Source organism: Sorex araneus, chromosome 2 (genome assembly GCF_027595985.1).
Source record: "Sorex araneus isolate mSorAra2 chromosome 2, mSorAra2.pri, whole genome shotgun sequence".
Taxonomy (NCBI): domain Eukaryota; kingdom Metazoa; phylum Chordata; class Mammalia; order Eulipotyphla; family Soricidae; genus Sorex; species Sorex araneus.
The window spans coordinates 135,908,178-135,920,702 of NC_073303.1; the positions used below are offsets into that span (position 1 = coordinate 135,908,178).

Consider the following 12,525-nt stretch of genomic DNA (forward strand, 5'->3'; position numbering starts at 1 on the left):
GGGTTTTGAGTTTGGGCCACACCCAGCAGCACTCAGGGCTACTCCTGGCTCTGTGCTCAGGGATCACTCCTGGTGGGGTTCAGGGGCCCAGGCATGGCGCTGGGGGTGGAAGTAGGGTCCGAGCAGGCCCGGTGAGAGCCCACCCTGAGGGCTGAGTCTGAGCTTCAACCCTAGACACACATTTGGCTGTTTTTCCTGAACCTCATTTAAATACCCAGTAAAAATACCCACAGCAGGGAAATATGAAGTGTCTGATGTATAGGATTTAATTTATCACTCTGCGATCACCATCACACACACACACACACACACACATACACACACTAGAAAGTGTACAACATGTGAGTACCAGATCTGTGTCACCTGAGAAAATATATCCAAGTGAGCTTTCTCTGGATCCAGAAAGGAGTTTACCATCTACCCATCATTTCAAAAGTATTTACCTATTTATTTTGGTTTTGAAACCACACCCAGTGATACTCAGGGGTTACTGCTGACTCTGCACTCAGGAATTACTCCTGATGGTGGGCGGAGACCTTATGGGGTCCCAGGATCAAACCTGGCTTGGCTGTCTGCAATGCTCTACACTGTAGCACTGTCATTCTGTTGTTTATCGATTTACTTGAGCGGGCACCAGTAATGTCTCCATCGTGAGACTTGTTACTGTTTTTGGCATATCGAATACACCACGGGTACCTTGCCAGGCTCTGCCGTGGGGGCGGGATTCTCAGTAGCTTGCCAGGCTCTCCGAGAGGGATGGAGGAATTGAACCCCGGTTGGCCGTGTGCAAGGTAAACACCGTACCCACTGTGCTGTCACTCCAGCCCTGTGGCCTAAGTATCACTGTCATCCCATTGCTAATCACTTTGCTCGAGTGGACACCAGTAACATCTCCACTGTGAGACTTTCTGTTTCTGTTTTTGGCGTAATACAAAACCAAAACCAAAAACACAAACTAAAACAAAAATACAAAGAAATCAAGGCAAACCTGGGTCAGCTTCATGCAAGGCAAATGCCTTACCCCTCTACTGTCTCTCTATTACCCAGGGAACATTTTTACGTGACCCCTCTATCTGAAATGCTGCTTGAACACATTGTCAGTATACAATCGCAGCGAGCTCTCCTGCTTTCTCAGAGCCTGGTGCTCGCTGGCCCTCCCCAGCGCTGCCTGCACTGCCGTGTGGTCAGAGCAGGGAGGGGGCTGCTGCTGGCGGCCCAGCTCAGGGCCAGGGAAGGGCTGGGAGAGGCCGGTGGGGGGGTGGGAGGAGGGTCCCAGGCCAGGCTGGGGGATTTGTCATCATGGGGACTGCAAAGGCTAGTGGGAGTGGGCTCCCTTCGAGGGTCTGGGGGTGGGGGCAGCAGAGCAGGGGCAGAGCGGGGGCAGAGTGGGCTAGGGGTGTGCTGTGAGCCGGCAAACAGCCCTGAATGCCCCCCACGACTCCCTTCCACAGAGACTTCAGCAGCAGCAACAACAACGGGACCTCCCAGTGGTGAGTGGGCACCCGGCGGCCGTACCGGGGTGGGGGCTCTTTGTGGCCAGCTGGGCAGTGAAGGAGCAGGCTCAGGTCAGTGCCCAGGGCTCCTGAGGGGGCAGCGGGCACAGGGCACAGGCTCGCAGTCTCTGCTTTGAGGTGCTCAGTTACTACTGGTTTGGGTGTTGGTGGCCACACGCTGTGCTCTCAGCCCACGGCCCCCTCCAGCTCGCTGAGGGCCACTGAGGGCGGCCACGCAGTCCTGGGGCCCAAGCATGGTTCTTCAACCCTTTGACCTTACCCCCTGCCCGATTGCTGCCTTTAATGAAGATTATTTTTCACATGTTTGTGTTTGGGATAGTGATAGCACAGTGGGCAGGGCAGTCGCCTTGCATGTGGCCGACCTGGGTTCGATTCCTCCGACCCTCTCGGAGAGCCCGGCAAGCTACCGAGAGTATTGTGCCCACACAGCAGAGCCTAGCAAACTACCCGTGGCGTATTCGATATGCCAAAAACAGTAACAAGTCTCACAATGGAGACATTACTGGTGCCCGCTCGAGCAAATCGATGAGCAACAGATGACAGTGACAGTGCATTTGGGTCACGTCCGACATTGCTCAGGGCGTACCCCTGGCCCCGTGCTGAGTCCCTCGTGATGGGGCTTTGGGGACCGTTGGCAGTATCAGGAATTGAACCCGGATGGCGGGAGCAGGGCCAGCTCCTTGCCCCAGTGCCACGTCTCTGGTGCTGTTTATTTATAAAGTTAGCAGAGGCATAATCAGGTGATACGAGTCACCCCCCTCTCTCAGTTGCCACTGCTTTTTGGGGAGCCCGGCTGCCTTTGCAGGTGGTGACTTCCACACTCCCCCACAGTCCTGAGATGCAGCTGTTGTCACAGGGGCAAGGAGGCCTTGCCCCAGGGTGCCCAGAGATGGCCAGGGCAGTCCCTAGCTCGGCCGTTTGCAGGGCCATCCCCCCTCCCCCTGCTGAGCCAGGAGGCCCAGGGAGGAGGGGTTATTTGGAAGGGGCTTTAGGGGGCTTCAGAGCCTGCCCCGAGGTGCCTGGGCCTCTGTCTCCCTCCCGCAGCCCTGAGCATGCCACCAAGGTGGCGCTGAAGGTGGTGACGCCCATCATCATCTCCGTGTTCGTGCTGGCCCTTTACCTGCACGCCCAGCAGGTGGAGTCCACTGCCCGCCTTGACTTCCTCTGGAAACTCCAGGTGGGTGCCCCACAGCGCATTAGCCCCGCCCCGGAGAGGCGGGCTTGCAGTGGAGCCAGAGGCAGGGAGGGGGAGCTGGGAGACCAGCGGAGGACTTGCAGTCCATGCTAGGAAAGTGGACAGAGGTGTCTGTGTGTGCAATGGGGAGGTCTGGGGGGGGCGGCGAATGGATGGTGCAGAGGGCGTGAGGTCAGTGCCGAGGCCAGGAAGTGCACAGAAGACCCAGAGCAGGGCTGGAGGGCGCCAGAGACCCTCCCCAGGGCACTGGGAGTCTCAGCTCTGGTCCTTGCTGGGCACCCAAGTGGGGCTGGACTCCACTCCATCTCAGCCTCTCGCCCTGCCCTGTTTATATTCCCCAGGAATTGGGCGGGGGCAGATGCTCTGGATCATGTACAGGGCTTACGCCCGGTTCCCCATGGGCCGCCCCAGGGGAGAGTGCCTGAGGTCACTGTCAGCCTAAGGCCCTGCGTGGCCCCCAGCCTTGCTCATCACCGCCTTTGGGGCTGGGGCAGGAGGCCCCATTTGCCCCGGAGCTGGGGTGCCCTGGCTTTCGGGTTTGACAGGGGTCCGTGCCCTGAGGTCAGCGGGCATAGTTCCCATCTGTCCCTCGAAGGCCTGCACAGGAGGGACCAGCCCCGTGATCCCCTTCCTTTGGTGGAGCCCCCAGGAGCTACCCAGAGGCCTGCCCCCTCGGCTTTCTTCTTGCTGGCGAGGCAGGAAGGAAACAAGGGCTGCGTTGCTGCACCCCATCTTGGAGCCAGCTGCTCCCCTGGCCCATGGGGGAGATTCTGTGTGCACTCAAGCACGAAGTACGAGGGGGGTCCTGTTTATTAGGGGAAGTCCGAGTAGGCTGGCTCCATCCTGTCCATGGCCCTGGGGCCTGCTCATGCACACACACACATGTACACACACGTATACACACGTGTAGCCATGCAAATACATACATATGCATATACACGTTACGTACACACGCATTCACCACACACACGCACGCACACAAATACACACGCATATACACGTACACACGCATCCACACTCATGCACAGCACACGCACACGCATGTATGCATCACGCTCATGCACACATGTGATCCTGACCCATTCCAGAGAGTGCTGTGCCCGCATGGAGGGCCAGGAGGGAGCCATGGCCGTGGCCGCTGACTCCTGAGAATGCGGGGCTGATGCTCCTTCCCAGCCCAGGAGCCTCTCTCGGCCTCCAGAGGGTCCCGCACTGTCCTGTTGGCTTCATGCCGTGGGGCCCACACTCAGGACCCAAACTGGGCTGCCTCAGTCACCGCACTGGTGGCCCAGCAGGACCCTGGGGCCAAGGCTGGGGGCAGGGGTGTTCTGTTGCCATGGGAACAGGTGGAAGGCGGGAAAGGACAGGTCAGTTTGTGCAAGCCAGCCACTCGGGCTGCTTTCTTTTGGGGGGCGGGGGGGGGCACATCTGGTAGTGCTCAGGTCACTCTGGAGTGCCCGTGATCACACGTGACGGGCAGGTGTCTAACCTCTGTGCTCTCTCTCCAAACCAAACATTTTTTTTTTTTGGTTTGGGGGCCACACCTGGTGGTGCTCAGGCTCCACCTGGCTCTGCACTCAGGACTCACTCCTGACAGCTCCCGGGGACAACATGGGGTGTCGGGGATTAAACCCAGGTCGGGTGCATGCGAGGCAAGCATCCTACCCATGTACTAACACTCCAGCCCTCAAACGTTTATTTTGGTGGGGGCAGGGGTGGGGGTCACACCTAGTTATATACTCAGGGGCTCTTCCTGGCTCTGCGCTTGGGTGCTGGGGATTGGAACAGGGTCACCCTCACAGCTGCATGCATAGCAACTGCCTCCCCACCTGCACTGCCTCTCCTGGTGGGGGCCACATACGGCGATGCCCAGGGGCCACTCTTGGCGCTGCTCCCACGGCTGCATTCCCTGAGCTCATGCAGAAAGCTTCAGGTTGACAAAAGGAGAGGGAGTAAGAGGGAATGCCCTGCCACAGGGGTGGGGGTGATGAGAGGGATGCTGGGAGCACTGGTGGTGGAGAATGGGCACTAGTGGAGGGATGGTACTCTGTCAGGGTATGACTGAAACGCAAGCATGAAAGTTTGTAAGTCTGTAACTGTACCTCACAGTGATTCATTAAAAGATAATGAAAGTAAACAATTGAGACTAAGGGAAAAAAATTTAATGAGCATATACAATGACTATATAGAAAAGCACAGAAGCAAGGGCTGTGAAAACTCCCTGGGGTCAGGGTAGGAAACTAAAAAGCAAGCTCGGGTTGAGCCGCGTGGGGTGGCGCCAGGCCCTCTGGGTGGATGGTCAGTCTCGTGCCCCTCCTGGGCTCCCTCCCGGAGCACTGGACACGGAGCCGCCCGCTCACCGCAGGCCACGGAGGAGAAGGAGGAGATGGAGGAGTTGCAGGCCTACAACCGGCGGCTGCTGCACAACATCCTGCCCAAGGACGTGGCTGCACACTTCCTGGCGCGCGAGCGGCGCAACGACGAGCTGTACTACCAGTCGTGCGAGTGCGTGGCCGTCATGTTCGCCTCCATCGCCAACTTCTCCGAGTTCTACGTGGAGCTGGAGGCCAACAACGAGGGCGTCGAGTGCCTGCGGCTGCTCAACGAGATCATCGCTGACTTTGACGAGGTGGGGGCGTGGGGGGAGCCCCCGAGGTGGGGGTGTGGGGGTAGCCCCCGAGGTGGGGGGTGTGGGGGGAGCCTCCGAGGTGGGGGGTGTGGGGGGAGCCCCCGAGGTGGGGGCGCGTGAGGAGCCTCCGAGGTGGGGGTGTGGGGGGAGCCTCCGAGGTGGGGGCGTGTGGGGAGCCTCCGAGGTGGGGGTGTGGGGGGAGCCTCTGAGGTGGGGTGTGGGGGAAGCCTCCGAGGTGGGGGGTGTGGGGGGAGCCTCCGAGGTGGGGGTGTGGGGGGAGCCTCCGAGGTGGGGGGGCGTGGGGGGAGCCTCCGAGGTGGGGGGGCGTGGGGGGAGAAGCCTCTGTGGCTGCAGGAGAACCCCCCTCGCCCTCCCAGACGTGAGCGAGGCTGTCCCAGGGCAGGCTCTGTTCTGGGGTCCTTGCAGGCTTTCCTTCTGAGGTTGTGTTTATTTGGGGGCCACACTGGTGGGCTCAGGGCTATGCCTGGCTCTGCACTCAGGGAGCACTGCTGCTGGGCTCAGGGTCCATACAGGGTGGAGGGACTGAACCTGGGTGGGCTGCATGCAGGCAAGCGCCCTCCCTTCTGGACTCTCGCTCCAGCCCCAACACGCTCTCTGTTCCTTCCTTCCCTTTCTTTCCCCCCCATTCTTCTTTTCCTGTCTTCTCCATGGCATTACAGTGCTGTTAAACAGAGACTCAGGCATACAATCCATGTCCTATCCACCCCAGTGTCCCCGTCCCTCGGCCTAGATTCTCTCCGCCCCCCCAGCCCGCCTCCTGGGTAGTTTGAATTTCTACAGCTTAGGGCTCCCTCAGCTCTGCCCACGGAGCCAGCCAAGGCCTTGGTTCTAATAGCTCAGCTCCTCTCTCTCTCCACCCTAGCCCTGTCACTCCTCTGGCCCTTCCCTTTCTCCAAGGGCCGGGCACCTCTGATGCCTCTCCCATACGTCGTGTCCGTGCCCTGCGTGTGCCCCTCGTGCCTTGGCATCTCCTGCAGCCCCGGAGACCGTGGTCCTGAAGTCACTTGCTGGGGGTTTCTCCTCAGCGGTGACCCTGAAGTCTACCCCAAGGTCAGGGCCTTGACTGCCCTGCAACTGTCCCCGCTCTGCTAGCCATCCAGGGTGGACAGGGCCCCAGACCGGCTGGCCTCCTGACATGCAGACAGGCCCCAGCTTCTCAGGCTAAGCGAAGAGGTGCCACAAGATACCGCCATGGCGAGGGACGCGCCCTCCCCACTTACCCTCTGTCTCTGGGCAGCGCCTCCTGGGTGCTACTGGGAGTAGGCTGGGTCCTGGGGTCGCAGGAGTGTGAGGTTCTGGCCCAGCAGGAATGCTTGTGAGGAGCGCGGGGAGGAGGGGGTGGCAGCGCAGGGACTGGGCGTCGCCCAAAAGCCCATGAGACTCGTGGCAGTGAGGTGACCAGACTGGCTGAAAGGCCTGTGGCCAGCTTCCAGAAGGTTCTTTAGAGAGGAGGCAGCGTCCTGCTGGGCACGCAGGAAGCTTCTGGGTGTGATGTAGGGGAGAAAGGGTTCGAGCCCCCAGACCTGCTGGCAGGGAGACCCGAGGTGACGCGGGTGGCCGGGGTGAGGGGGTGGGAGCGGGGCAGCAGCTGACCGGCTGGGCTCCTCCTGCCCAGATCATCAGCGAGGACCGCTTCAAGCAGCTGGAGAAGATTAAAACCATCGGCAGCACCTACATGGCTGCCTCGGGCCTCAACGACTCCACCTACGACAAGGCGGGCAAGAGCCACATCAAGGCGCTGGCCGACTTCGCCATGAAGCTGATGGACCAAATGAAGTACATCAACGAGCACTCCTTCAACAACTTCCAGATGAAGATCGGTGAGCGCCCAGCCTGCCCCGCCCCGCGCAGCCCAGCTATGCCCCCCAGCCCACCCCCCCACCCACCGCCAGCCCATGCTATGCCCCACTCCATCCCATACCCCACCCCAGCCCACCCCTGTCCTCCCATCCCCCCCACCCCCACATCTCCCTGGCTCAAGCAGAGGCTGATGTCACAGGGCTCCTGCCGGGGCTCAGGTGTGGGTAGCTGCCTGGGGGCCTGGAGGTGGGTCCATGTGGGGGTCTGCGTGTCCATGTTCCCTGGTGCCCTCTGGGAAGCCCGACAGGCTTTGTGGGGTGCTGTGGGTGGGAGCGTGGGGTCTCCTGGTGGCCCCTCACAGCAGCTGGCAGTCCTGTGTGGTGGTGACTTACATAAAGACATCCACATTCAGCAGTCAGTAGAATAAAAACGTGGCGCAGTGATATCCTTCCCTACCTTCTAGTTTTGTTTTGGAGCCACACCTGGTGGTGCACGGGGGCTCTTCCAGCTGTTGCTTGGAGGTCACTCCTGGTGGTGCTCAGGGGACCCTGTGGGTGGGGGGATGGGAGGGGGCTTCCATGTGCAAAGCTGCCTCGAGCCTGCACTGTGTAAACGCACATGTGGGCCGGTACCACCTCGGCCCCGTATGGCACCCCTCCCCCCCGCACCACCGATGTGGCCCTAAGCAAAGCTCGAAGGAGGCTGGGAGTGTGTCTGGGGGTCTTCGGGGGTCTGCCCCGCATGTCTCCAAGTCTCCCGGCGCTTGAGGGGCACAAAGGAAAAAGCATTCCCCGGGGATCCTGCCTGGGTTCCACTCCCGTTTAAAACAAACAACATGATTAACACGTGTGTTTCGGCCCTCCTGGCCGTGCTCAGGGCGTCCTCCTGGCCCTTGCTCGGGCCCATCTGTGGTGGTGTTGAGGCAGGCACCTGACCTGCTGCAGTCTCTCCCCGCTACCGGCCTGCCAGGACTCAGAGTTGAAATTCTTTGGAAACACACACAAAAACATGTGTGTTTCACGTCTGAAGCGAGCTCAGGAACCTGAGGCACCGGCTTCCTGCCTGCTGATGGGACTGTCTGGGGAGTGTCATGGCCGCCTGTGAGGTGGGCGCCCCGTGCGAAGCGTGGTGGTGCCCCGAGGGCTGGTCCTGCGTCTGTTTGGCAGAACCCGCAGGCGTGCTTGCCTCGGCGGCATTAGCACTCGGGGGTCTGGTGGGGCCCCTGCTCCCCCTCCTCTCACCGCCTTCCTCACCTGACTGACTTGGCGTTTGCTTTCCATGGGGTTTGGGGGCTGCGTGTAGCATCAGTGTCTCTGCTTCAGGACACTTCCTCACCTCTCGCAGGTCGGCTGTCACCCACAGCTGCCAGCACTCCCTCACTGCACCATCCATGTGTTCAGCGGGGCCGTGAACCCCACGGCCGGTTTCCTCTGGCCGCGTCTGTTCCTTTGCTTAGTTTACTCCGCCCGAGTGTTCGCTGTCTGCCTGTGTCCCTGACCCCTCCACTCTGTTCATGTTGTGGCTAAGACAAGGCTTCTGCCGAGGACATGTGACAGGGCCCTGAGCTGTCTCATCGTGCCGTGGTCAGGGCCCTGGGTGGACGGAGGAGGCAGGGGTCCCTTCCATGTGGTGTCTATTCCTGCCCTTTGTGGGACAGCAGGATTGGAGCTGCTGGGGCGCGTGGGGATCCTTGAAGGACGCCACGCTGGTTTCCAGAGATGCTGGACCAGTTCCCGCCCGCACCAGCCGCCCACCCAGGCCCCTCTGCAGAGTGCCGACACTTCCTTCTGGTCTTTGTATCAGTCTTTGTTTAGGGCCCCACCGTGCTCAGGGTTTGGGGGCCATCTGGGGATCCGGGGCAGGTACTTTCCCTGCTGCACTTCTCTCCTGCACCTGCTCCCCACTTTAATACAAAACCTACGGTTCTCCATTGACAGTTTCCTGAGAGTGAAGGGGGCGGGTTTTCCATGTTACTTGTTGCAATTTCTTTGGTGAAGTGTCTGTTTAGTTCGACCTTCCTTTCTTCCCTCCCTCCCTCCCTCCCTCCCTCCTTCCTTCCTTTTTGTGGAGTCATCTGAGGTTTTGTTGCTGTTGAGTTTTGGGGTCCTTTTCATGTTCTGATATTGGACCCTCTTGGACCTACACACATTTTCTCCCACGCAGAGGGATCTCTTCATTCTCCTGGAAGTTAGGGACACTGCAGAAAGAAGCCTTGTTGACTCATGTGGTCCCAGTTGAGTTCTCACGAGGTCCCTGAAGTATATTGTAGGTGTCTTGCCTGTCCTTCCCCTCATATGTTTTAGGGTTTCTGGTCTCAGAGCAGTTATGTGTCTAGTCCCTAATCCTCTCGGTTTATTTTTTGTATATGGTATGAGAGTTACTCAGTTGCCTCCTCCCGCGAGTGTCACTGGCCTCCTGGCACCTATTACTGGCAGACTTTCTGCCTCCATGGGAGACGCCTGGCCGCGTTGTTGAGGATGAGCAGCTGCATGTATATGCGTTTCTTTCTGGATCTCACTGTTTTTCGTCCAGTGTTACATGTGGTTTGAAGTTAGGAAACATGGAGCATCCACCTTTTTTCTCAGGATGATGTTGGCTATCCTGGTTCTCCTGTGGATCCATCCAAACTTCATTGGCCCTTTCTGTTTCCTTGAAGAAGCCCCCTGGAACTCTGACAGTGACTGCCATGAAACTTTACATCGCTTCTGGCAGAGCTAACAGTGTTAAATGCTCCTGATTCATGAGCTCAGAATATCTTTCCAATTTTCTGTCTCCTGTTATTTCTTTTAACACTCTCTTCTGGTTTTCATTGTACTGGTCTGCCATTGCTTTCATTAAGTTTAGATACTTAATTCTTTCCGAAGCTGTTGTAAACAGGATAATTTTCTTTCCTTCCTCTTCTGTTCCATCACTTGTGTGTAGAAATGCAACCAGCCATTGTCTATTATGTTACAGCCTGCGTCTGCATTATACTGGCCTATTGTTTCTGTATCTTTTTAGTGGGATCTCGGGCATCCTGTGCATTGCCACGTCATCTCAAGTACTGACAGCTTTGCTTCTTCTTTCTCAACTTAAATTCTTTTCTTTTCTTTTTCACATGTTGATTCTTCTTTTAAAAATTTCAAAACATGGGAGCAGAGAGATTGTACAGGAGGGAAGTTCCTGCCTTTCATGTGGCTGAGGTCACTCCCTTGGTTCAAATCCCCTCACCACATATGGCCCTTAGCACCTCTGGCATCCCTCCTGGGTACAGCCTGGAATAGCTCCTGGACATGGCCAGGTGTCCACCCACTCCCCAAATTCCAAAGCACAAAAATTGCTTTCTCCATATAAGTCAGTTAGTATGTTGGGATAGCATACTTTAACAGTCATTATCTCATTGTTTGCAATGTTACAAAAAAGGAGGAAGACAAGGGGCAGAGCGACAGGACAGAGGGTAGATGCTTGCCTTGTAGTCAGCTGACGAAGGCTCAATCCCCAGCACCCTGTATGGTGCCCCTGAGCACTTCCGGGCATGACCCTAAGCCCTAAGCTTCACTCCCTGGGTGTGGCCCTGAATCCAAGCCACAGGCAAAGGGGGGGGGGCGGATAACCCTATACATACATAGAAACTAGAAAGTCCTTTAGAAATAAAATGTTGTCACAAACAAGGCCCATGCTGGGGGGAGGGGACCAAAGGACATCGGGCAGTGGCTTCAGCTACTTGGTTTTGGAGGGGACTTTGGGAGCTTTCAGCCACACCCTGACGTGGAGCCTCGGGGACTAAGACTTAGGGGCGGGGGCAGCAAGTGTCTTTCCACAGCATGGGGCAGGGGGCTTCACGGCTGCCCTGGAAGTTACTGTTTCCCTCAGAGGACCCCAGAAAGCACTCAGACCGTGACTGCTGCCCCCGGGTGGGGCCCAGGGTGGGGCTGGGCTCCCTGGGGGAGGGGAGGCTGCCTGCTTAAAGCATCAGCACCATTGGCACCATCGCTGCAGACTGTTAATTAAGCCACATTCTGGTGTGAGCCACCCGTGGCACACACCCACAGCAGGCGGGCAGCCCAGAACCCACAGGATATGGCCCACAGCCCTGGAGACCCTCCGTCTGCTGGCAGGCTCCTGACCCTCAGTGACCACTCCGGCGGGAGATGGGGAGCAGCTGGGGTTGCCAAACAGAGATGGGTGAGCGGGAGCCCCCAGATGGCTGGCATCTTCATGAGGGGGCACAAAGGGGCTCGGAGGCAGGTGCCCAAGGCCACCAGACATAGCCAAGAGTGGCCACAGCTAGGGTGGGGTCCCTCTGGGCCACAGGCTTCCAGGGGCAGCAGAGGCTGAGGGCAGGACCCCGAGTTGGGAGCGGGGAGGGCAGGGACAGGAAGCCTGAGGCATGGGGGCGGCAGGTTCTGGCCGGGCTGTGGGTGATGGGGCGGCAGCCAAGGCTGGGACTCATGGCCGAGCGCCAACTTGCACTTGAGATGCAACTGTCTGCCCTGAGAGGGTCTGGTAGAGCTCAGGCTCATAGCGGGATGAGACTGTAGGGGTCAGAGCCGGCCGGGGTCATGGGCACAAGGCAAGGGTGCAATGCTGGAGGGAGGGGCCCGGTGTTCAGCTTCGGCCCCCACCAGCCCAAGCAGGCAGGCAGCTGGGCACTGACCATGCAGGGCTGGTCGGAGGAGCCCCATGTCTCAGGACAGGAGGCTCTTGGAGATCGTGGAGGGACCTGTGGTGGCACTGGTGGCTGAGGGGCTCCCGGGGGGCTCCCTGTGGGGGGCTCAACTCCTTTCATCGCCTTTTCTGTGTTTGGCTTTTTGGGTCACACCCAGCGATGCTCAGGGGTATCATATGGGATGCCGGGGATTGAACCCAGGTCAGCCACGTGCAAGGCAGACACCTTCTCCCCTGTACTTTCACTCCGGCCCTTTATTTCTTTTTCTTGCCTAAGCCATGGCACGACCTTCCCATATTGGATTGGCTCTGGATAGTGGTGAGCGGGGCCACACTTGTCCTGGCCTGATCAAGGGAGGCAGGCTCTCTGCTACTCACTGCTGTGGGCAGTGGCAGCTGGGCTTGTCACAGATGCACCTTCACTAGATTTAAGAATGCTCCTCTTGGGGCAGGAGTGATGGGCATATGCCTTGAACATGGCCGACCCGGGTTCGATTCCCAGGATCTGATCTGGTCCCCAGAGCACTGCCTGGAGTAATTCCTGAGCACACAGCCGGGAGTGACCCTGAACACAGGGCCAGGAGTGAGCCCTGAGCCCTGCCAGGAGTAAGCCCTGAGCACAGAGCCAGGCAGGGCTCAGTGCTCACTCCTGGCTCTGTGTTCAGGAATCACTCCTGGCTCTGTGCTCAGGGCTCACTCCTGGCTCTGTGCTCAGGGCT

The 12,525-nt window shown here is 58.7% G+C and overlaps 1 protein-coding gene across 1 annotated transcript in view; it reads left to right on the forward strand.

Annotated features, from left to right (window-relative positions):
- The window catches only part of ADCY5 (adenylate cyclase 5), a 138,499-nt gene that overhangs the window by 121,447 nt on the left and 4,527 nt on the right, over positions 1 to 12,525 (forward strand). Inside the window, exons 16-19 of the mRNA XM_004606669.2 lie at positions 1,452 to 1,490; positions 2,559 to 2,691; positions 5,075 to 5,338; positions 6,975 to 7,179. Of these exons, the coding sequence (XP_004606726.2) occupies positions 1,452 to 1,490; positions 2,559 to 2,691; positions 5,075 to 5,338; positions 6,975 to 7,179 (641 nt within the window). The remainder of the gene's footprint in view (positions 1 to 1,451; positions 1,491 to 2,558; positions 2,692 to 5,074; positions 5,339 to 6,974; positions 7,180 to 12,525) is intronic.